This window comes from Vipera ursinii (genome assembly GCF_947247035.1).
Source record: "Vipera ursinii genome assembly, chromosome: 2".
Lineage (NCBI taxonomy): Eukaryota > Metazoa > Chordata > Lepidosauria > Squamata > Viperidae > Vipera > Vipera ursinii.
This window is the reverse complement of record NC_139513.1, coordinates 247,014,948-247,039,612: the sequence shown is the minus strand read 5'-3', so window position 1 is coordinate 247,039,612 and position 24,665 is coordinate 247,014,948. Positions and strand designations below refer to the sequence as shown.

Below are 24,665 nucleotides of genomic sequence, written 5' to 3'. Positions count from 1 at the left end.
CATTTTCATGTCAAAATCTGTCAAGTACCAAATTCGATGAGTTTTGAAGCAGTCGAATACTGAGGTAGCACTGTGGTGGTATAATGCATTCTGTAGCTAATCCTTCAAGTTGCTTAGGACTGCATAGCAAATACATCAAGGATACATTTGTTACTTGTACTTTTTTTCTTTTGTGCCTTAGTCAGTTTTTTTCCCCTTAATTTTAGCCCCTGTGGTTATCTTGGCAAGGTTTTTCCAAAGTGGTTTGCCATTCCCTGCTTCCTCAGACTAAAGGAAAGAGATTGGCCCAAGGTGACCCAACTGGCTTTGTGCCTAAGCAGGACTAGAACTTAGGGTCTTCTGGTTTCTAGCCTGATGCCTGAACCACTGCACCGTTACATGCACATACTGTTGTTGAAAGGACATTGCTGCTCTCTCAGAATTTATAGGGTGGGGACAGGAAATATAGTGTACATGCCTGTTTTAAAATCTAGTGTACATGCCTGTTTTAAAATATAAAAGGCTTATGTTGTTTTTGTTAATTATGTTAATAATAATCTAATTCTTGCTAAAACCTGTGGTTGCAAATAAATGTCCTAAATGAAAAGAATATTCTTTTATGGAGGTGGAGCTACCTGTATACAGCAGGTGTCACAGCAGTTGTTATAATAGGGGGTTACTCTTTCAAAAATATGCATGTAACAGTAGTAAGACTGTGAGGAGATACAATGCATCAGCAAGGAAATGTACATCTACCTCCTGGAAAAATAAGAATATGGATAAACCTTTGCTAGCTAAAATTGTTTAATCTTTTATTTTAAACTACAGTCAGTAATTCACTTACCCCATAAACTGTTTTGACTTCAGCATGTATCTAGACTGCAATTTTTAACTAAAAGTGTTCTCTGAAGGGCTAACTATTCATTTTGATTTTCTGCTCCAACAATATTTTAAAATATAACTAATTCTTACCTTAATAAATAATGCCATATTCTAGTCAACTAAGATATCCTAATAATAGAATTTAGAATAAAATTTTTAATGATGGGACAATTTTAGAACTTATTCTTGAATTCATAACTGTTAGTGGATTTGGGAAAATGAAAATTAGAGGTGGTTGTCTTTTTATGTTTGCAGCAAAATAGAGCACTACAATTGTTTTCTTTTCAGAAAAAAAATCCTATATGAATTCACTTTAATTAAAGAATGAAAGAATCTTTACTGTTTTTTTCTGAGAAAGTTTCTTACACTGATATATACTCTGATATATTTAGAACAGGGAGAAGAAATAAATGTATTTCTACTATAAGGATATTTGGATATCTAATTGTGTATTTTTTCAACAGGGTCAGCTTTCAATACTGCAAGAGAAAATAGACCACTTGGAACGGTTGTTGGCGGAAAATAATGAAATTATTTCAAACATAAGAGATTCTGTGATCAATTTGAGTGAATCTGTCAAAGATGTACAACATAGTCCAGAAGTGATAAACTTTAATCAAAGAAATTTTTCAGAAGTATTGCCTCTTGCCACTGCATATCTTTCAATTGAGCCTGAAGATTGTCAGTTTGCTTCAAAAATTGGAAGTCAAGCTTCAGATGTTCAAGTAAGAATCGGCTGAATATTAGCTAATATCCCCCATCTATTTTAACCTTTTGCCAAAGAAATATAAAGATTTTTGTGTAACCTTTCAGATAGTTATACTTGGATTTCTAAACTGTGAAATAATTGACTGGTAGGTTGGTCAAACATATATACAGATACTGAAATCACCGGGATTGCCATGAAAATGCAAAATATGGTTTAAATCATGTATATCTTTTGTTTAAACTAATATATTTATTTGTAATATGTGTAGTCTTTGCATATGATTTTAACTGGGTATATTTTCTAAAGACTTTTCCCCCTTACTGTTTTAGTGATTTTTTAAAATTATAATTTGGGACATTCTTTTCAGATTGAATGACTGTATTATTATTTGATAGATTTGACCTCTAGTGAAGCAGAAATTGTATTTAAGCACAGCACAATTGTTAATTTTTTCAGAGAAAATTCTTTACAATATTTTTGCCTGAGTGATTTTAACTCTTTTTTTAAAATTGTAGATTAGAATTTAAAATAATGCTTTCTCTATAGCTGCAATCTTATTATATTATATTGATGTTCACCATATCAAATGTTAAAGTAGTACAATACAGTTTCTGTTCCAAAGGTATGAGAAACCATGTCACATAATTTTGAAATTTGTGGTCAGAGAAACTCTTGATAGCTGCACATCAGCAAGGAGCCTCATGTTAGGCAACCATACTCTACATGATGGCTAGTATTTGTTACCATACAAAGCTTTTGAAGGAGCAGTTATTTAAATACTTTTGAGTCGAATTCATTGAAATGCCAGGCCTTGTATCAGGTTATCTGAATATTTACACTTAGCACCCATGATTAAACAAATTAAAATAATTAGGCATTTTCTAGAATGATTTCTTTGGATATGCATTTGTATGATTTGAAGTGCTTTACTATGATTGGAGTTCATTGCAGTGCTGTCAACTTCTGAAATATGTATAGATGACAGTGCTATGACTTCATTATTAAAGGGAATAGAATAGCTTCTTTCTTGTGGTATCCTCAAATTCCTGGCCAACTATGATTCCAGAGTATCAGGGGAACTCCAATTTCTTCCTATTGTGAGATGTAATAGCTGTTCACATGCCTTTGAGTATTTAATACAGGATAAAAAAACTGTGAGACTTTGCTTATGACTAAGGTTTGAGGAATGCTAAGAATCGCAGATCAGATTTCCTGTTCTGATCTGCTATAATGAACTATAGCAGCCACAAGAGATTATCCAGTATTCCACCAGTGTCAAGTCTACAACTGTAACAAGATTCTTCAAGATGATATCTTTTTTCCCAGAAGTAGAATTGGCAAGTAGTTAAATTGCCAGCCCGCTTACTGTAACAACCTTTTGTCTGTTAGGGAACTATAGGTGTGGTTTGTATAGTTGAGTTTGTTATATAGTACCTCGGTTAATGTGTTTTTAATTGTTATTTTTTAAAAAAATACAGAGGTTTTTTTGATTGTTGCTTCTATATTCTCTCATTGTTAGTTATCCCAAGTTAATGTACAATAGGCAGTTATATAACTTGTAAATAAAAAAAATAGCAAGTGCTTATAGGGACACTAATGAAGTTTAAGAACTCAAGCATTGCAGTTAGTGGTTCCTAGTAGGCCTCTGGATTGAGGCATACAATAGAGCCTCTCACATATTTACTACTCTGGTAGAAGCATGTCAAAACCAGTTCAAAAGGGTCTTGAAACATTTCAAATGGATGCAGCTACTACAAAGAATAAAGTTACACAGAATTCAAGGGGTTAAGGAAGAACCTTTTTGATAGTAAAGTAGCTTTTCAGAGCAAGAAACATGTTTCAAAATTGCAAACAGAACCAGTATACATTGTTGGTATTTTCTAATAGAATTCCACTGCAAATTGTCTGAATGTGCCTAACATTTCCTTTATATCAGTGAAATTGCAACCTTGGTAATAATGTTTTGTAGGCAAATACATATATAATGCATATAAAAAGCATTGGCTTTTAAGCTTCTTTTAATTATTTTGCTTGTTTAGTATTTTTTCTCCAATTGCAAAAGTTTGGGTATGTGTTATATGTGCATGCGAAAGAGGAGAATTCAGTTTGGGCAGCACTATACATTAAAAAAAAAGATTTTGAGACTCTAGAACAGCGTTTTCCAACCTTAGGAACTTGAAGATGCGTGGACTTCAACTCCCAGAATTCCCCAGCCAGCATAGAATTCTGGGAGTTGAAGTCCACGTATCTTCAAGTTCCTAAGGTTGGGAAACGCTGCTCTAGAAATAGTACAGAGAAGAGCAACAAAGATGATTAGGGGACTGGAGGCTAAAACATACACGAAACAGTTACTGGAACTGGGTATGTCTAGTTTAATGAAGAGAAGGATGAGGGGTGACATGATAGCAGTGTTCCAATATCTCAGGGGTTGCCACAAAGAAGAGGGAGTCAAGCTATTCTCCAAAGCACCGGAAGGCAAGACAAGAAGCAATGGATGGAAACTAACCAAAGAGAGAAGCAACCTAGAACTAAGGAGAAACTTCCTGACAGTTAGAACAACTAACCAGTGGAACAACCTGCCTCCAGAAGTGGTGAATGCTTCAACACTGGAAGTTTTTAAGAAGAAACTGGACAGCCATTTGTCTGAAATGGTATAGGGTTTCCTGCCTGAGCAAGGGGTTGGACTAGATGACCTCCAAGGTCCCTTCCAACTATTATTATTTATTATTAGTATTAGTATTATTAGAATTAGTATTATTTTTCCTAGGAATAATTTATCAGAATTTCTAAGAATTACGGTAGCTAAATTCTTCTGATAAGAAATTTATTAAATCCTTAAAAAAGTAGAAAGAGAAAATCCCATTTGCTCAGATTAAGTGCCAGAAAACTTAACTGAACTTTGTTTCTCAGTAGACTTATGAATTGGTCTGTCAGTTTAGGTGGAAACTTTGTATTGTCTGTTTTTACTTTATTTGTAATTCATTTTTATTAATTTATTTTTATTTATTAAATTTTCATGCCACCCATGTCCCCTACAAGGTGACTCTGGGTGATTTGCAAATTATAAAACAAATAAAAAATAGCTAATTTTTTTTAAAAAATGACAGATTAAAATAATATTAAAAACTACTACAATTGTTTTGACTTTCAATGAAAATTTGAATTTGTTTAATACCTGATTGTTTTGCATGTTATTGGCAGATTTAATTTAATAGATATGGCTTAACTGAAGCTGTATTAAAGGCTGAATATTATTTATTCATGATCATTAGTGTTATGTTAAGTGATACTTGAATATTTTTATGTGCACAATGTATATATGTTTGTGGTGTGTGTTTTAATGGTAGTAGGAAGAATTAGTTGAGCAATAGGAATGTTGGATATAAAATATGTGTATGTTTATAAAAGGTGATGGGTGGCATATTTCAGACTGTCATGGCTGATCACATATGTACAATATTTAATTTATGATATCTAGACAAATAATATATAAAATCTATGGAAAGTATTCTTTGGAGTATTCAAACAACTTTGGAATGAGTGTCTGTATCTATCTATCTATCTATCTATCTATCTATCTATCTATCTATCTATCTATCTATCTATCTATCTATCTATCTATCCATCCATCCATCCATCCATCCATCCATCCATCCATCCATCCATCCATCCATCCATCCATCCATCCATCTATCTATCTATCTATCTATCTATCTATCTATCTATCTATCTATCTATCTATCTATCTATCTATCTAATTTATCCATGCCTTAGGATCTTTGCTGAATCAACTGCCTGGATAAATCTGTGGTTGTCCTTGCTTGCTTCCTAGGACTGAGAGAGGGTGACTGACTCAAAGTTACCCAGTCATCTTTTTGCCTAAGGCAAGGCTAGAACTCATGGCTGCCTCATTTCTAATAGAGTCATTAATTACCAGATCAAAGTGGCTCTCAATGATTTGTTTGAACTTTGTTTAATAGTAAATTAGTGGTCATAACCATACTTGCAGGGCATCAGCCTCTTAAGTTTATATGTCATCTATTCTTTTTATGCATTTTAGATGCTGAAAGTCTATGACATTCTTCCTTTTGATAATCCAGATGGTGGAGTTTGGAAGCAAGGGTTTGACATCACTTATGACGAACATGAGTGGGATGATAAACCACTTCAAGTTTTTGTTGTACCTCATTCACATAATGATCCAGGTAACATTTCAGAAAGCTTCAAAATATGTTTGGGGCAATCATATTTGTGTCCTCAGCTCCATGAAACATAATGTTTTATCATCATATAGTTCTTTTTTATTAATATATTTTCCTTGATTCCACCACTACTAAAAATACTTTATGGGTTACAGAGTCAGCAAGTAATCACTCTAGCTGGCTAGATTTCAGTACAAACTGTACAGAAATAACCAAATGAGCAAAAATGAGAGACCAATGACATACCAAGCTGTTATTACAAATTCACAACAATTTCTGTTTGCAAGAATAATCTGCTTTAATCTTTCAGCCTACCACCAACAAACAAAGCAGTGGACTGGATTTTACAGTTCAGAATAAAGAGAGATTGCACAATATGGTTTTGCAGGCATTGGCTGCCAGGCAGTAGTCAGTAAATTTGGCATTTGGCAGACAATAGGCTCAAATGAGGGTGAATGCCAAAAAGACTTTTTTTATTTTGAGTAAATATCTTTATTTTATTTTGAGTAATATTTTAAAGTAAAAATATTGCATTTACTTTCTGCTAGCTAGACCGTAAAAGATTTTATGTTATTTCTTTTGGATGTTCATTCTTGCCACTTTCTATAGTAAAGAGTGGCAAACTACATTCTTAACATCTTGATGTGAAAACCTTGAACTGTTCACTTGATATTTCATTGCCTTTTTGTATTCAGGAATAATAGTATTCTAAAACCAAAAAAATACTCTGCAATATCTTAAGCCTGAAACCTGATTTATAGAAGATTCAGGCTTTTGCTTCAATCAATTCAATCTTATTTAAATGGTCTTACATAATACAATAGCCTCTTTGCACATTACATTAAGAGTTATGCCGTATTAGCTAAAACCCAATTGCATATTCAAGTAGTTTGTTCAAAGATTTAAATTATTTGAAAGAATAATTAAAATGTTAAGTACAGATGCCATCATTCATCAACTTAGTAACAGTTATTGCTCTCTCATTACTCTACAGCTAAGTCCTTGCATTTAATAAACGTATTTGACATTGTGGGATATCTGTGGAAGTTTAAATCTGTGGCCTGAATCTTGCATAATTACAATGACCATATTATCATGGAGAAAATAAAGGACAAAACCTGAAAGGGAGCAAATTTGAGAGAGGTTCATAAGGATAAAAAAATTGTTTTTATTATTTTGTTTTACAAAGGAAATTTCAAGAGTAAAACCAAGAAAAATCCTAATCCTAATCCTATTATGTTTGCCTTTAGTAGTTAATTTAACCAAAAGAGGGCATATTAGACAAAGCCAAGTAGCAGTGTATTGGCAAGACATACCATCTATTTCATTTTGGTTCTGCTCTGCTTTACTGTTCCAGAAATTCTGATAAATACTTGACATTTATTTTTTAGTTATTTCTTCAACACAATGGTTACCTGACTTTTTGTTGTCCCTATATCAAAAAGAGAAATGTTAGTATGTTCTTCTGTTTTAGAACAATCAAGCCACTATTTTTTTTTCCTGATGAAAGATTATTGTACAATTCAGATAGATACAGTAGTCACAAATATTGTAGACTCTGAAAATAAACCATCTTTTTAGCACTTTTTTAGCAATTTTAGCAATTTTAACTCAGTTCTTAAGTTTGCTCATACATTTCATTCCGTTTAGATTAGTATTTTATATTCCTCTTTGTGTTCAAATTGTGGCCTTTTGAAATTCTTGATATTTGGGATCTCATATGTGTCTAAGCATATATTAATTTTATGTCCCATTCTTTTCTTTTAGAAAACTTAGTGACTTTCAGAAATTCTGTTCTGAAGAGATTCATAACTACTTAGTTTCTAGTGTAAGAAAATAATTTTCATTTGATACAGAAGTAAATGGAATCTCAAAGACTTAAATTAGCTTCATTTTTCATTTAATAAAATTACATTTAATTTTTATTGATTTTTTTATACAACACTTGTTTCCATTTGCATTGATTTTGTGGAGGTTTTTTTTTGTCTTAATTGTTGTTTGTGGTTGCAGCAGTAACAGGATGATTTTATCTCTTGTTGGCCACCATTTTGTTCCCAGAATTCTATGAAAGGGTTAAGAATGACTGTTTTCAGGAGCTTCTAGGAAAATAAAAAAATTATCTGCATACGTTTGCCTTCCCCTTACTGATATGGCTGGAGTAATAAAACAAATCCAAAACACACCTACTTATTGCTTAAGTTGTTTGTAACAAAAGGCAGTTGACCTGAAGTGAACCCCCTTGGTACTTTTTATTAATATTAAATAAAAATTAATACATTCTTCCACTTTAAAATTTAGGGCAATTGACTTCCTCAGTAAGATATTAGCATTTTCACCATACTTTGTTTCCAAGTTATTTTAAATATAGATATACTTCAAAAAAAAAACCTGTTTTCTTATTTTTTCAATTCAAGTTTGCTAAACAGTCAAAGGCTACTTTTTGTTACTGTCTAGGTTTTTTAGTCAGTTATTTTTTTTGTTATGAAAAAAATATTGTGTTTTTTTTTTTGGGAAACCCTGATATTATCTCAATGTATTCAGTTTAATTTTTTCAGCATGTGATACTATGTTTAATAGGTTGGCTGAAGACATTTGATGACTACTTCAGAGATCAGACACAGCACATTCTCAATAACATGGTTCTTAAACTTCAAGAAGATAAAGGAAGGAAATTTATGTGGTCTGAAATCTCTTATTTTTCAAAGTGGTGGGATGGAATAGATAGTCAGAAGAAGGATGCTGTGAAAAGGTTGGTATGTTTTAATATTGCATGTATATATTTTCTTTCAACCTACCATACGCCCTAGTGTGAAACCGCATCAGTATTCATTGTCACTGTAACCCATTTTTGTATAGGTTTATAAATTACAGTATTCTAATGCATAACTAGTCTTGGCCTTTATTTCTAAAGTATAATTTAGCTTAATTTCTTTTTAATGTTACGATTAAATTACCAAGCTTCATAAGTGAACAATTTGTAGTAGAAATGTTAGTTATAGCTAAGGTCATAATAGTGATGCTGGTTCAGTTCAGATTGTTGGGGGCAATTAAGCTGACTTTGTAATAATGCCGCTTGGGGGGTGTATGAAAGCCCTAATAAGCAGGCATATACATAGAATGAAGGCTACTGCTAAGCTTGTAAGCCGCCCTGAGTCTTCGGAGAAGGGCGGGATATAAATGGGATTAAAATAAAAAAAAATAAAAAAAAATAAAACAGAAATTTACAATGAAATAATAATTTGGCTGTCTACTGAAACTCCATTATTAATATTCACTTACTCTAGACATTTAATAAAACAGACAAGTTTCTTCCAACAGACATAGTATCATAATTAAATCCATATTTCCCAAGTCAGTGGAATAAAAGGAAAGAGATGGAACAAAAAATGGAACAAGGTAAAGGAACTGTAATAGCCTTACCACAAGATCTAATTGCTTCAGTTGTAGTCTCTGCATCTCATATCAATAAATGTCACTCTACACCTGCATGTACAGGTGCATCTATCCTTATCTCCTGATCCATGCAATCATGTTTCCTAGTTTCTTAAAAAGAAACTAAGTTATCTGTTGAAGAGTTAAAGCAGAAGCCAACAACCAGAGACTATATTCATTCCCCAATCCCAATTTTAAGGGTGCAGAGTTATTCTTAGAGTCTGTTCTATTTTTCCTCCCAAATTCAAATAGTCTTCATACTAGCTTGTAAATGAAGTTATCATGCATTTTTCTAATAAATGATATGTGGTTTTCTTTTTTGAGAAATAAAGTACTTTACTTACTCTTGGTATTTAAAGATTATTATTTATAAACAAGAAATATTACAAATGGTTTAAAATGTAAACATCTTTCAGGTTAATAGAAGATGGCCAGTTTGAAATTGTAACAGGAGGTTGGGTCATGCCTGATGAAGCTTCTCCTCATTATTTTGCTTTAATTGACCAATTGATAGAAGGACATCAGTGGCTAGACAAAGCTGTAGGTAGGTCCACATAATTTTTGTCTTGTGAGCTTTGCCAACTCTTCCTTTTGAGTATAAAGGTTTAAATGATGAATGAATCAATTATTTTCCTTTGTAAATTGCCAAACCACAATTGACAAAATAAATGTACTTAACTAGGTTTATAGTAAAAAAGCAGATGTCAATAAAAATGTTTGGAGAACCCATCTCTTAAATTTTGTTGCAACAAACTGAATATGGCTTCTGGATTAGTATAATAATAATAATACGAGGGGGGGGAGGGGTAGGGAGGGAGGGATAGGGGAGGGCTAGGGGGGATTGTTAAAGATAAAATGTATGATAAAACTTTTCAATAAAAAAAATAATACGAGTTTTCAGTGCTAGTTTTTTTGTCTATTGTCGATTATTCAAGTTGAGAAGAGAGTGGTTTTGAAATTTTCTGAGATGAGACATTAAATGTTGGAACCCACCATGTTCACAGGCTGTTCCATAAGGTGCCTCATCCTCCTAATGCTTTATTATTTCATTTTTTTTAATGAAAGTGTAAAAGACTTACTTCAAAGACTTATTTTTATTCTTTAAAAATATAAATGGTAGGAAGTCAAGACTTAGCATTCATTTTGTATGCCTGCCTTTTTTTTAGTGTCTCTAATTTCTTGGGAAATGTGATAATTTGTGTGTGTTTGTAGAAAAAAAATATGTAATTTTACATTTGGGGGTTAGATAGCACTTTTGCTTCAAACTTGGGTTCTCTAGCCAGTTTCTTCCTCACCCTTGTGATTAAGCTTCCTGTTCCACTGGAAAAAAACAACACAAAGCTTTCTTTTGAATATATGAGGCAACAGTTTACCTTTTGGGAGTTTTCGTTTGCTTTAGAATTGACTATATGCCAACCATTCCAATTTGTGCACCAGTCCCCAAATATTGGGGATCCCGTGTTAATGTGTAAGTATAAATGTTTTGTGTTTATATAGCCTGGCGTTATGTTGTTTTCAACACGCATTCTTTTTACTAGGAGTAAAGCCAAAATCTGGCTGGGCAATTGATCCATTTGGACATTCACCAACTATGGCTTATCTTCTAAAACGTGCTGGATTTTCCAATATGCTGATACAGAGAGTTCATTATTCAGTTAAAAAACATCTTGCAACCCAGAAGGCACTAGAATTTTTTTGGAGACAGAATTGGGGTAAGTATTACTTTTATATGAGCTCATTGCAACTTTGGAGTCCTTGGTGCTCTCTGAGCTTGGTTGTTTGCTTGCAGACATTTCATTACCCAACTAAGCTATATCCTCAACATAAGGTAAAGTTTGCTGCTTGTTTATACATAGTAGTTTGGCCTGCCAGGTTTGGTGAGGTGTGTGGCTTTCTCCTTGATCATTCCTTGATTAAGTATTGTTTTCTCCTTGATTGTTTGGTGATAATCCTTGCTTAATCAGTGGTGGCTGCTGAAAAGGATGTGTTCTGCTGTTTTTGTTTCCTTCTTAGCTTCTTTATTGTCTCTGTTGAATGGTGTGTAAATATGGTTTATTTCTATGTATCTATTAATGGCTGATTTGTTTGCATGTCAAGCTTCCAGTAACTTCCTAGCATTTTTGGATTTAGCATGGTATAAAATGCTGAGAGCTTTCCAGTTGAGGCTATGCTTAAATTTTTTTACTTGTGAGTTTTCTAACTGCTAGTTGCTTTTTATTTGCTAAAAGCCATTAGTTTGTTTTGCCAGAATTTCATAGTGTTAAACTCTTAGAAAAATACTACCCTTCATTTTCTAAGTAAAGGAGTGTAAATTTCAAAACTGAATACTGCAAATGAGAGTATAGTTTTAATTCCTTTAAATATGTACTTCGATACTATGAAGATCTTGGTGATAAATGAACTACAAAATACATAATTATGTTTAAATTCTTGCAAGGAATTAACTTTTTGTACTACAGTGTCTGTTGCCCTGAGTAATGTGGTGTCAGCTCTGAATAATCTTGTATTTTATACTTTGTCATATAGTGTGCCTTATTTTAATTGTGATGTTTCTGGCACAAATAAACAAGCTCCGAATAGACTTCTTTATTATCATTTTGTACTATAGTGTAAGTTATGCTGTCAAATTTGTGTTAGCAAAATAGGAAGATAGTTGACTTCATTATTTTCTGTTTTTATTTATTTCTAAATAAATGGGATGGGAGCAAACTTTCTAATCAGTTTTTGGAAGTACTAATAAAAGAAGCACAATTCTACTTATAGTCAAGTACCTAAATTGAGTAATGTTTCCAAGTTTTTTAAGATAGATTTCTCCAAGGTTTACATCTTTGCTTCTTAAACCTGTTTTAGCTGATTTTCTGTTTGACTTTTCTAAGACATTCTGGTACTCTGCAGTATGCTTTATGCAGCATTACTACATTTCTTTTAAAATTCATAGTACATAAGACTATTAGACTTCTCTGCACATAGTAGTCCTGAAGTACTTGACTATCATTTTGGATATCTCATATTATCGAGAATCATTCAACTAGTAGGGTGAAATGATATGAACAATTTGAAATTCAGTGCATGTGAATTCTTGGCATACAGCATTCATTGTTAAATCTGTGAAAGCAACCAGCTAGTATGCTTTCAGGGTACACTAGTATGAAATAGCACAGATTATAAGCTTGTGTTACCTCTCAGTATACCTATTAAATAAAAAATAGTTTCCATTTATATATGATTGTCAATTGTAATCTTGATTGTAAACTGGAAAATGAGTATATAGTATGTGAATGCAATTTAATATTTAATTCTGTCATCTGATAAGATAGAATATTGTTTTCTTGTGACATGATCCATGGATCTTGAGAATGACAAAGAGGAAAGACATGTATATTTTATTAGATGACAGATGGCTTATAATAAAAAGGAAAAAGAAAAGTATTTTTGGAATTAATTGGTGATGGAAGAAAAACTCTCTAAGGCCCTAAACTTGGGTTATGGATTCTGAGAGGTCTGGTTTATGATGTACATAAAAGTATTTATTTTTATATTTATCTTGGTATTTTAATTTTAGATTTGGGATCTGATACAGATATTCTCTGCCACATGATGCCTTTCTATAGCTATGACGTTCCTCACACTTGTGGACCAGATCCTAAAATCTGCTGCCAGTTTGATTTTAAGCGACTTCCTGGAGGAAGAGTTAGTTGCCCCTGGAGAGTTCCTCCTGAAGCCATTCATTCCGGAAACATTCAACACAGGTAAATGTATAAAAATATTAATGATTGACAATAATGCACTATAAAATGTGAACATTTTAGAATTAGACAAAGGTTTTTTGCACTAATGCAACTTTGGATTTTCAAACATTATTTCAAGTATTTTACCTGGCTAATGAGCCAAAACCAGATGCCAGATTAGCTTTCAAGTTAAGTAAAAGAAGGCGGCTCACCCCATTTCATGCTTATGATCTAAAGAACGACACACACACAAAAAGGTGTTAGCAGGATGGAAGATGGAAGAATTCACAGAAGATGAAAAGGCTATTTTTTAAAAAAACAGTAGTGGTCTCAGCAATATAATTCTTAAAACGGTCAGTTGAAAGAGGAGGAGTCTTAAGTGTGGTGGAGTAAAGAATGGTTGAGCTGTTAGTAGGACCGAAATAATAGCCTTGCTACTCTTCTCTCTGTCCTGGATGTAGCTGGATGGAATTGTAAACATCCAAATCTAGACAGATCATTACAACAACATGATCCAGTCTCTGTCTCTCTCAGTATCTATATTGTGGCATTACAACATAACATTTGTAGAATTCCACAGTTCCACAATTGTAATTTATGACATTTTTTGCTGGAAACTGGTCTTTCCGTCCAATTTCTGGCAAAAACTGCCTATTGGGTATAATGGATTCGCTTAGCGACCATAGCATTCACTTGATCAGGGCTTTTCAACCAGTGGTACAGGTACCACCTGTGCTACATTGGCACCTGGCAGGTGGTACACGACCATCCTAGAAAAGTGGTAATTGGGGAGAGGAATGAGCTGAACCGGTGGCAGCACCGCACAAGCCTGAGTGAGAGACAGCTGGAGTTGCAGGGCTGTCAGGGCTCAGTGGAAGCACCAGGATCAGCGCCAGGCTCCAGCTGGAGCTCGGCGCTGATCCTGGCACTTCTGCTGAGCCCAGACGACGCGCCGATCAGCTGGAATGTTGCAGAATCTCCAGGGTCTTGTGATTTACATTCAGATGCTTGGCAACTGATTCATATTTATGATGGTCACAGTGTCCCAGGGTCATGTGAAGTGACCAAAACCTGCTGCAACCACCCAGCAGACGGGGGGGGGGGGATTAAAAACCAAACACCCACCCCACCCCACCCCCGTTGCCAATCCTCAACAGAAATGCTCACAACAATGAAAACCTCAGACAGGAGGAAGAATGCCGCCAGGCGGGCAGGCAGGTGTCTTGCTTGGCTGTGGCTTGGGGGGCACTTTTTTCAGTGTCATTGTAACTCCGAACAGTCACTTAGTGAACTGTTGTAAGTCAAGGACTACCTGTACTTCATCACTTTTTTCCTTTTTTTTTTTGGTCATCAAGTTTTTGACACCTTGCTAGGGGACTGGTGGTACTCAGATGTTGCCATATCCTAAAAGTGGTACAATGGGTGAAAAGATTGAAAAGCCCTGCACTTGATGACTCCTACAAAAGTCTTAAAAATCAGTTATGATCATTTGGTGACTCACTTAATGACCAGCATCATTTATTACTATAATTCAGGGCTCAATTATGATCATGAGCAGAGAAATATTTGTAATAAGCTTAACTATATGTACTCTGTGTACTGTATGGACAAAACCAAGAGTTGACAATGTTTTGTTAGACATTGAATCACTGTTGTCTTCTACGTAGACATTTGCATCCACAACAGAAGTTGCTTTGTCAACTTCTGAAAGAATATTACCCAAACTGAAAGCATTTGGGCTACATCTTTGGAATTTTGAGTCAGTTTGAATGTTGCAGATTTAACATATCTGGGAAAAGCCAGAAAGATGGCAAGTAAGGAAACAGATGACTGGAGAATAGGTCACACCAAATAAAATGCTTTCTTGAGAAAGACCCTAGATTATATATTATCTCACTGTTCCCTAATATGTTAATTAAACTAATGGTTTATATTAGTGGCATGATATAAAGAAATGGGGTACTTTACTTTTTACCATTTGAACTTTTTGTTTGTTTGTTTGGATTCTGTTTATTGCTGTGAATGACTTTGGCAGTTTCTGAAACTGAAGGGGTTCATAATTCTTTGAAGTGCTCCTAGAGCAGTTGTTTTTCTACTCTGTGACAAAAGCTCTTGGTTTATTGCAACAGGGTTGCTAAAACAGAAGAATGTAGTAACGCCTTTTTTGCATGGGCATTGAAGTTTGGATACCAGAGTAGTAATGATAAGTGAACCCTCCTTGTTTTTGTTTTCTCACTATTTTGTTTTGAATATTCTTTGAGTGCCTGGGTTATTGTACTTGTACTTTTAATTATTTTTCACTGTTTTGATCTTGACCTACCTGAAGAAGATTGTGTAAACTTATTCTTTTGGGAGTGAAGTAGCACATAAGAGTTAGTAAATAAAATAAATCAATATTCAACAAGTTTTTGTTGATTGTATTTGGGAAAATTTGTGGATGTTTTAGAATAATGAGCTATGAATAAATTTAGCCATAGATGAACAATGGGACTATAATCTGTAATGTTTTATTAGACAGACGGAGTTAAAAATTGGTGAAATTGATAAATTCCCTGGATTTTGAACGTTCCCGTTTCATTGATACAGATTTTCTAAATCTGTTTGCTCAGTCATACTGATTACATATAAATAAACTAAAGATCTTATCATTTTATATTGAAATGAATGTTGATAAACCTTCATAGGATTGCATATTTAATTAGAAGGAGTAGTCACACTATGAACTCAGGAATCAAATTTGGTTGCATAAATGTTTTTTAAAACGTTAGTAATTTAATTCAATCAGTAAAATTTTGCAAATCTATTCTTTTATTTCTAAGGGCATGGATGATTTTAGATCAATACAGAAAGAAGTCAAAGCTTTTTCGTACCAAAATTTTATTGGCTCCACTAGGAGATGATTTTCGCTATACTGAAAGTTCAGAATGGGATCAGCAATATCAGAATTATCAGAAGTTATTTGATTATATGAATTCTCATCCTGAGTTCCATGTCAAGGTAAGAAGCAATGGTCTTAAGACACCCATTTTTTTCCCCACTACAAATTTTGTTAAAGCTTTACATTTGCTTCTGGACTGTCATAGCAAATAAATATATAAGTGTTTTAAAACATGATTCCTCAGCTTCTGGTGAGATATTCTTCCGGTGTACAGGTAGTCCTTGACATATGAGCATAATTGAGCCCAAAATTTCTGTTGCTAAGCTAAACAATTATTGAGTTTTGCCCCATTTTACAACCTTTCCTATTAAGTGAATCACTGTTTAAGTTAGTAACAAGGTTGTAAAGTCTGGCTTTCCCATTGACTTTGCTTATCAGGAGGTTGCAAAAAGTGATCACGTGACCCCAGGACACAGCAACCATCACAAATGTGAACCAGTTGCCAAGCATCTGAATTTTGATCATGTGACTATGGGGATGCTGCAACTGTCAAAGGTGTGAAAAATGGTTATAAATCACTTTTTTCACTGCTGTTGTAACTTCAGATGGTCATCACATGAATGGTTGTAAGCTGATTGCAATCCTGTATAGCAAGGGTGTCAAACTGCCAGCCCGCGGGCGTGATGTGTCATGCTGAAACTACACCCATCCCAGATCCGGCAATGGGAAAAAACTCACAATACATCACGACACATTACGTGACGTGGTGAGTTTGACACCCCTGCTGTATGGGGTTGTATAATATATGGAATTGCAATCTTTGGCTAACAGTTTTTAATCTTTATTTGTACCTATTTAGAAATAGTTTTATTCCTTGGTACATTACATAATTGTACAGTATATGGTTTATGTATAAGTCAGGTAGTTTATTTCTTCCTCCAAGAAAATTAAACTCTCAAGTAACTAAATAAAATTTTACACTGATCACTTCAGCTAACAGAACAGATTACCACTTTATCTTCTCTCTATCCCCCCCCCCAAATCTTCACTAAGCTCAAAGAAAAAAATGACAGTCATATGACTCTCTCTTAAAATAGTTTTACAGAGTATTAACACCACAGTTTAAATTTTTTAAAGATAAATATGTTGTGCTGGCTTTCCACACAATTAGTAGGAATATGAATGTGTCCCGATGTCAGAATTCATACTTATTTAACTGGACTAGAAATACTTTAAACACAGAGACTGCATATATTTTAAGTTTCAGATCCCTCAAAGTAAAGGGTTATGAAAGTAATAGCAAATTTTAAAACAATTATCTCTTACTACTTCATAGCTAAAACATAATGAAACTATATAAGTAGACTTACACTGAATTTATATAACCTTGAAATGATTTAGATTTGAATGAAAAGTCATTAGATTAACTGCTTCATGATTTGCTATTTCTTAAATTCAAATGCAGGAAACTTTGTATTTGTAAGCACTTCTCTTCTATGTAAAACAACTGAAATTCTTTGAAAATTTGTGGATAATGGACTTCAGGGATTTAATTGAAATGATTATATTTATTATTTCAATTGCTTTAAAATTATAACAATTTGTTGCCTGGAGCATAACAATTTTAGTCATATCTGTGTGACATCTCCAAGAATATAGTCACATAGGTAGCATATTATTTATCCTTAGGTATAATGTGGTGTTAGTTACAGTTTTTGTACTGGACTGTTTTAGTTTAGGTTTCTGCAACTCTCATTTCTTTCTTTTCCTTCTATGCAAAAGAGAGGGATTCTGTACATAGTTTTCTTCAAGGTTTTGATGTCATTTTAAGTAATATCATGGATATGATGCTTTAAGACAAACTCATGTCATATTCAAAGTAAGTGAATTTTAAACATGGGAATGTAAGATGGGATAGTAAACTAATTGCAGCTTGTTTAACACACAAAGATATATACAGCTTTTGTTGCATGCAAAATTGTGATGTTCCAAATTTTTGATATATAATCTAGCAGTACATTGAAATCTTTAAGGCTTTCTTAACTTTTAATGTTTTCTCCCTGCAAGTTTCACACAAGTACTGTAAAGAATTTGCGAGTGTGAAGAAGGCAAGGAGCGTAGGCATATCAGCGATGATACCACTGCCTTCCATATTCCCTATTGACTTTTGGGAAGCTGTCAGGCAATATTGAAAATGGGGATGATCGTGATGTGATCATGGCTCATGTAGCAGCTGCACTGAACAGCAGCAGTGCCAAAAAAAATCCCCAGATTTCATTTCCTCATGAGTAATAGGTCCCAGCCTTTTGTGAGTTAGCCCTTTTGAGGTAACTTTTTTTGGCAAACTTTTAGTTCTATGATGCAACATTTTGTCTAATTAAAGGTTACAAAATATGAGATAGATGCAAGAGTTTTAGTAGTATATAGATTTATTAGGATAAATGGTGCTGCTTTATTATGCTAAGCATTGTTCTGGTATCTTCAGAAAAAGAATGGTAGATTAATAAGATAACTTGCTATACACCATAATGCAGACCTGATCCATGAAGTCTTCTAAAATTACATCAGCAATGAAAACTACTCATGCAGCAGCTATGTATGCTTAAGTGTGGGAAGCCAGAAGATTGGTAATAGGAAAATTGTTTAGGTTTTATCAGAAAAAAATATATTATTTTTCCTAGATAAGATTGTGAGTTTTTAAAATTTAAAAGATATAAGCTAGCTACCCATGCCAAGTAGGAACCTCAAGTCAAAAGAAAGTTCCTACATCATCTGTCTCATCTTCCCCATTAAGTGCTCCACATTTTGATAATTCACGGTTTGCGTGCAAAATATATACATCAGGCTTCCCCATCTCATCTGTTAAATTGTAAAATTAACAAGCTATAGTAGCAAAGGTAAAAAGTGAAACAGAAATGGAAAAGGTTTTGGCAGTGATATGCCATAAGACATTTATAAGCTAAGGAAAATAGAACAAGAAAATCCTTATGACGTTACCTAGTCTGGTAATGAAACGTTCAGAAACTAAATTGAAACAAGCTTGGAGAGCAAACCATTGCCAAAATCTAAAAACCTACAAATATTTTCTATTGTTTCAATGGAAAAAGTTATTTTTGTATAGAGAAAAGAAAAATGAGAAACAAAAACTAAAGTAGGCCCACCTAGAACAACGAGGAAATCACAGCTACAGAAGTGAAACAATAGATTTCTCAAAGTTTGCTTGAAGAATAAAATCTGTTATAATTGAATGCACAGTAAAGAATTCATACCACATTTTAATTTGCTTTAGGCTCAGTTTGGAACATTATCAGATTATTTTGAGGCGCTGCATAAAGCTGGCAAATTGGATGGAAAGAGCGGTAATTCAGTATTCCCTGTTTTGAGCGGAGATTTCTTCACCTATGCAGACAGAGATCATCATTATTGGAGTGGATATTTTACATCACGACCTTTCTACAAACGCTTAGATAGAGTTCTAGAATCGTATTTAAGGTAAATAGTGTAATTTTGAGTATTTATGCTCTCATGCTATTAAGTAACATAGGCTTCTGTAATTATGTTGTTCTATTTCTATGTAAATCCAGCAGCATTTATTACATATATATTCTACAATGGAATCATGCAACAAATCTTGGCCTAAATCTTAACTATTGTAGAATATTATAAAAGCTGTTAGATAATTAATGCCTTCTACTGCAATGATGAACTACCTTACTTTATTTACCTTTTGGTGAAAACAAGGGGATATATGTTGCTTGAACGGTTTGGTTTAGTTTTCCAGACCCTCTATTCTACATTCTCTCAATCAACTATCAACTATTTCTTCCACAGTCTCTTTTCTCCAAAATTTAATTTCATTTTGGTAACATCTCATACTTTTCTTAATAGATGACCTTTGGTTGGTATTAAAATCCTAGAATTTTTTGTTTGTTTTGACTTTTTGTTTCTTGGAGTAGTTCAGTAGCTTCTCTGTTAAATCAAGAAATAATCTATCCAGAAATGAAATACTTCTCTTTGTCAAGCAACAAAGGCTATAAAGTCACATGGATTTTTCAGATCACAGCTTAAAAATTGTAGGAGAAAGTACATATTCACCTGTCGGTTAATGCAGTTAAATCTACTAAACATTCTCTGAAGTGTTCAACAACCTGACTGAACTGTTTTTGTTAATTTAATTACACCATTAATTGTAAGTTTTTAAAATAGTCATTCAACTTAAAAGTACATTTATACCACTTCTCATTGTAGTTAATCCTGAAGCCCAATAGAGCAGAACAAAAACACTCCATTAATAAGTTTAGGGGGATATAATGATTACAGCTAGTCAGCCTACAAATGTGGGTTTACAAAAGACATCCAAAACATAATTCCAAAGATATATAAACTATATCCATTTCTTTTATTATTTCTGATTATGACAGACAGGTTCTAAGTTAGCAACATTCAATAGAAATTCTCAGACCTTAGGGAAGAGGAACTGTTGTGGCTCAATAGTGTGAGAATCAAAAAGTGCATGCAAAGCATTCCCATGAGCAAAACACTACTTCATCAAGTTGTGAATATACAGAAGTAATATATTTGCTGTGCCCCTCCCAGGAAGTAGAAATCTAGAGACAACCAAAGAAAATGATTGTCTCATCATTTTGGGATTTTCAAATGCTTTTCGTGTATCATCTACTCCAAAAGATTATGGTAATCGTGACGATGACAAATGCTTAAATTTATATTTTGCCAAAAAGCACAATGAAGTAAGTCAGATCCAATTTTATGTTTAAAGGAATTGTTTGTTGATAAAATATTTACATTGCCTGAATCCCAGTAACTTCACCTATCCATTGAAGAACATTATAGAAGGCCTAAGCTATCAGAAGATAGACATATTCATGCTTAAATGCATGCATCCCAGACTTTGTTTTTCAAGCTATGATTTTTCTATGGGAGTGAGCTTTCCATGCATGAAAGGATCAAAATAATGCCTCTAATCAAATATTTTCCTAACACATCTTACAGCACTGAGTGATTGTATGAAATGGAAGTCAAACTTGCAAATGTTCTCCAACTAAACACATATTTGTTTAGCTAATAATTCTGTAATATGCATTCTCTTTTATTTCAGGGCTGCAGAAATTCTGTATTCTTTGGCTGTGGTACAATCCAAAAAGTTTGAGAAAACAAAAAATTTTCCTTCAGTAGATTACTACAGATTGTTGACAGAGGCAAGAAGAAATCTGGGACTTTTTCAGCATCATGATGCTATCACAGGAACTTCAAAAGATTGGGTGGTTGTAGATTATGGTACAAGGTAAGGATTAAAAGCTTTAAAGTGTCTTGGCAGGTTTTATTCTTTAAGATGAATCTAATTATCTGGAGTCTTGTTTTAGATCACTTAAGTTTGTTTGCTTGATTTAAGTTTTAAGTAGTGTAATGCTGGCATGTCCATTTTAATACAAAAAATATTTCATGGCAAATTTAATACAAAAATATTTGAATTTAGTCTTCATTATTGGTGTATTTATTTTATTCTCAGGCTTTTCCATTCATTAATGAACTTGAAGGAGATCATCACTGAATCTACTCACATTCTTATGCTAAAGGACCCAGAAATGTATAGCTACAACACAGCAACACCATTCTTTACAATGGTGGGTTTCCCAAAGCAGCTAATATGATCTTGGTTACTGTTACAGAAGCCATAAATGTGCTGATGAAAAAATAACTTTTTAAAAATATAGATTTTAAACAGTGATTTATAAACTTGAACTCATCTTTCTATCAGGAAATAGAACAGCAGAATTGAATACAGAATACATGCATGTATGCAAAACTCCCAGGATCTCTTTTCATAACTTCCTATATATATTGGGATTGGGCGGGGGCTAGCTGGAGTACTTTAAAGCAAACTGGCTTCCAACTGCCCATTTTATTTTTTAAAGAAAACTTCTACATCTTTGTGAGTTTAATACTTGTTCATAGGAAAGAAAGGGGTTAATGAAAGGAATTCTTTATTTTGCTTCAGAAAAAAAAACGGAGATAAAACATAGAGGAGATATTCTGGAAACTTTGCTGCTACATCGTAATTTTATTGTGAACTACTAGAGGTGGTATTTCCACTGAATATACAATCTGAAAATAAAATCTGAAATAAGCTCTTCAGTGTATATGTATATGTATACGTGTGTGTGTGTGTATATATATATGTGTATATATATATATATGTGTGTGTGTGTGTGTGTGTGTGTGTGTATGTGTATGTGTATGTGTATATATTAATATTAGAACAGAATGCTCTTACACCGGGATAAAGTAAAAACCAAACAGTTTAATGTAACAAGCTTTTGTTGGCGAACTGCCAACGTCGTCAGAGTAAAATTGCTGGAGAAGTGAGACCGCATTTATATTACTGGCATTTTTGCGCTCTGCTCATAGTGTGTGTCACAGGTCTATTTGCCTCCACCGACCATATTGTCCTAAGCTGCCTCGCACTCGTTCTCGTGGAGTGTAGTTGTATCCACCATATAGATGTGCTCCCTGCCTATCAAGCTCTTAGGAGCTGGGAAGAAGAACAGCACGGGCAATGCAAGCACTGACGGAGCTTGCCTTCAAGGCAGGATCAGGACTTCATGGTCGCACGGTGGCATCGTATTGCAACAGGCAAAAGGGAGGGGAGGAATCCCCAAAAACTTCTGGCGTGGGGGCATGTGTAACGAGGGCACCGACCGCAGCTAAAAGAACGGCTCACGATTCCCCCTGACAGCAGGCATCCAGACACAGCCGCACTCCACGAGAGCGAGTGCAAGGCAGCTCAGGACAATACGCCCAGTGGAGACAAATAGACTTGTGACGCGCTCTATGAGCAGAGTGCAAAAATGCCAGTAATATAAATGCAGTCTTGCTTCTCCAGCAATTTTACTCTGACGACGTTGGCGGTTGGCCAACGAAAGCTTGGTACATTAAACTGTTTGGTTTTTACTTTATCCCAGTGTTCGCAGGCTCTCTTGGACTATTCCTAGCACTGATTTTTGTTTCATATGTTGCATCAGTAATTAACCAAAAATACTTTTCCCTGCTGGTAGGATATTACTCAGTCTTCACAAGATTCTTTGCCACATAAGACTGTCATACAGCTGGGAAAACAGCCAAGGTAAATATTTGGTTCTTTAATATTTAAAAATATCTAAAAAATGTTAAATATTTCTGCATTGTGTATGTGTGAATGGGAAAATTCAGCACAATCACTGTTTGCTCTAGTTTATCCATTACTAGCATTTGCCCCTCCCAGCATGTGCCCCAACCCAGATTACTTGCACAGATGTTATAATAATAATAATAAGTTGGAAGGGACCTTGGAGGTCATCTAGTCCAACCCTTTGCTCAGGCAGGAAACCCTATACCATTTCAGGCAAATGGCTGTCCAGTCTCCTCTTAAAAACCTCCAGTGTTGGAGCATTCACCACTTCTGGAGGCAGGTTGTTCCACTGGTTAATTGTTCTAACTGTCAGGAAGTTTCTCCTTAGTTCTAGGTTGCTTCTCTCCTTGACTAGTTTCCATCCATTGCTTCTTGTCCTGCTTTCAGGAGCTTTGGAGAATAACTTGACTCCCTCTTCTTTGTGGCAGCCCCTGAGATATTGGAACACTGTTATCATGTCATCCCTCACCCTTCTCTTTGTTAAACTACACATACCCAATTCCAGCAACCGTTCCCTATATCTTTTAGCCTCCAGTCCCCCAATCATCTTTGTTGCTCTTCTTTGTACCCTTTCTAGAGTCTCAACATCTTTTTTACATCGTGGTGACCAAAACTGGATGCAGTATTCCAGGTGTGGCCTTACCAAGGCATTGTAAAGTGGTATTAGTACTTCACATGATCTTGATTCTATCCCTCTGTTAATGCAGCCTAGCACTGTGTTGCCTTTTTTGGCAGCTGCAGCACACTGCTGGCTCATATTTAAGTGATTGTCTACTAGGACTCCGAGTCCCTCTCACAGTTACTACTATTGAGCACCTATACTATACCTGTACATTTGATTTTTCCTGCCTAAATGTAGAACCTTACTTGTTTCACAGTTGAATTTCATTTTGGTAGATAGCTCCCAGTGTTCGAGTCTGTCCAGATCCTCCTGTATTTTAAGCCTATCTTCTGGAGTATTGGCTATTCCTGCCAGCTTGGTGTTGTCTGCAAATTTAATGAGTTCCCCATCTATCCCCTCATCCAAATCATTGATGAAGATGTTGAAGAGCACTGGGCCCAGAACAGAGCCCTGGGGCACCCCACTACACAGTTCCTTCCATGTAGATGCAGTTCCATTGAGGACCACACGCTGAGTACGGCCTGTCAGCCAGCTATGAGTCCATCTGGTGGTGATGCTATCTAACCCACATTTTTCTATCTTATCAAGTAGTAGGTTGTGATCTACTTTATCAAATGCCTTACTGAAGTCTAAGTAAATTATATCTACAGCATTCCTCTGGTCCACTAATTTTGTCACTTTGGTCAAAGAATGCAATAAGATTTGTCTGGCATGATCTGTTTTTGACAAACCCATGTTGGCTTTTAGTGATGACTTTGTTTGCATCAAGGTGTTCGTTTGATTATCTTTTCCAGAATCTTCCCAGGTATTGAGGTCAGGCTGATAGGTCTGTAGTTTCCTGGATCTATTTCTTTCCCTTTTTTGAAGATGGAAACTATATCAGCTCTCTTCCAGTCCTCTGGTATTTCCCTAGTGCTCCAGGATCTTTGAAAACTATAGTTCAGTGGTTCTTAGATCACGTCTGCCAGTTCCTTGAGAACCTTGGGGTGTAATCCATCTGGTCCTAGTGATTTGAACTCGTCTAGGCTGGACAGGTGTTCACTTACC

General features: G+C 34.6%; 1 protein-coding gene across 2 annotated transcripts in view; it reads left to right on the top strand.

Annotated features, from left to right (window-relative positions):
• Nucleotides 1–24,665, top strand: part of MAN2A1 (mannosidase alpha class 2A member 1) — a 58,692-nt gene that overhangs the window by 9,948 nt on the left and 24,079 nt on the right. For both annotated transcript variants that reach the window (XM_083354727.1, XM_083354728.1), the window contains 11 exons: nucleotides 1,326–1,586; nucleotides 5,631–5,775; nucleotides 8,350–8,521; nucleotides 9,621–9,748; nucleotides 10,743–10,916; nucleotides 12,767–12,953; nucleotides 15,752–15,929; nucleotides 19,100–19,302; nucleotides 20,927–21,112; nucleotides 21,338–21,452; nucleotides 22,884–22,951. In XM_083354727.1, the coding sequence (XP_083210853.1) occupies nucleotides 1,326–1,586; nucleotides 5,631–5,775; nucleotides 8,350–8,521; nucleotides 9,621–9,748; nucleotides 10,743–10,916; nucleotides 12,767–12,953; nucleotides 15,752–15,929; nucleotides 19,100–19,302; nucleotides 20,927–21,112; nucleotides 21,338–21,452; nucleotides 22,884–22,951 (1,817 nt within the window). The remainder of the gene's footprint in view (nucleotides 1–1,325; nucleotides 1,587–5,630; nucleotides 5,776–8,349; nucleotides 8,522–9,620; nucleotides 9,749–10,742; nucleotides 10,917–12,766; nucleotides 12,954–15,751; nucleotides 15,930–19,099; nucleotides 19,303–20,926; nucleotides 21,113–21,337; nucleotides 21,453–22,883; nucleotides 22,952–24,665) is intronic.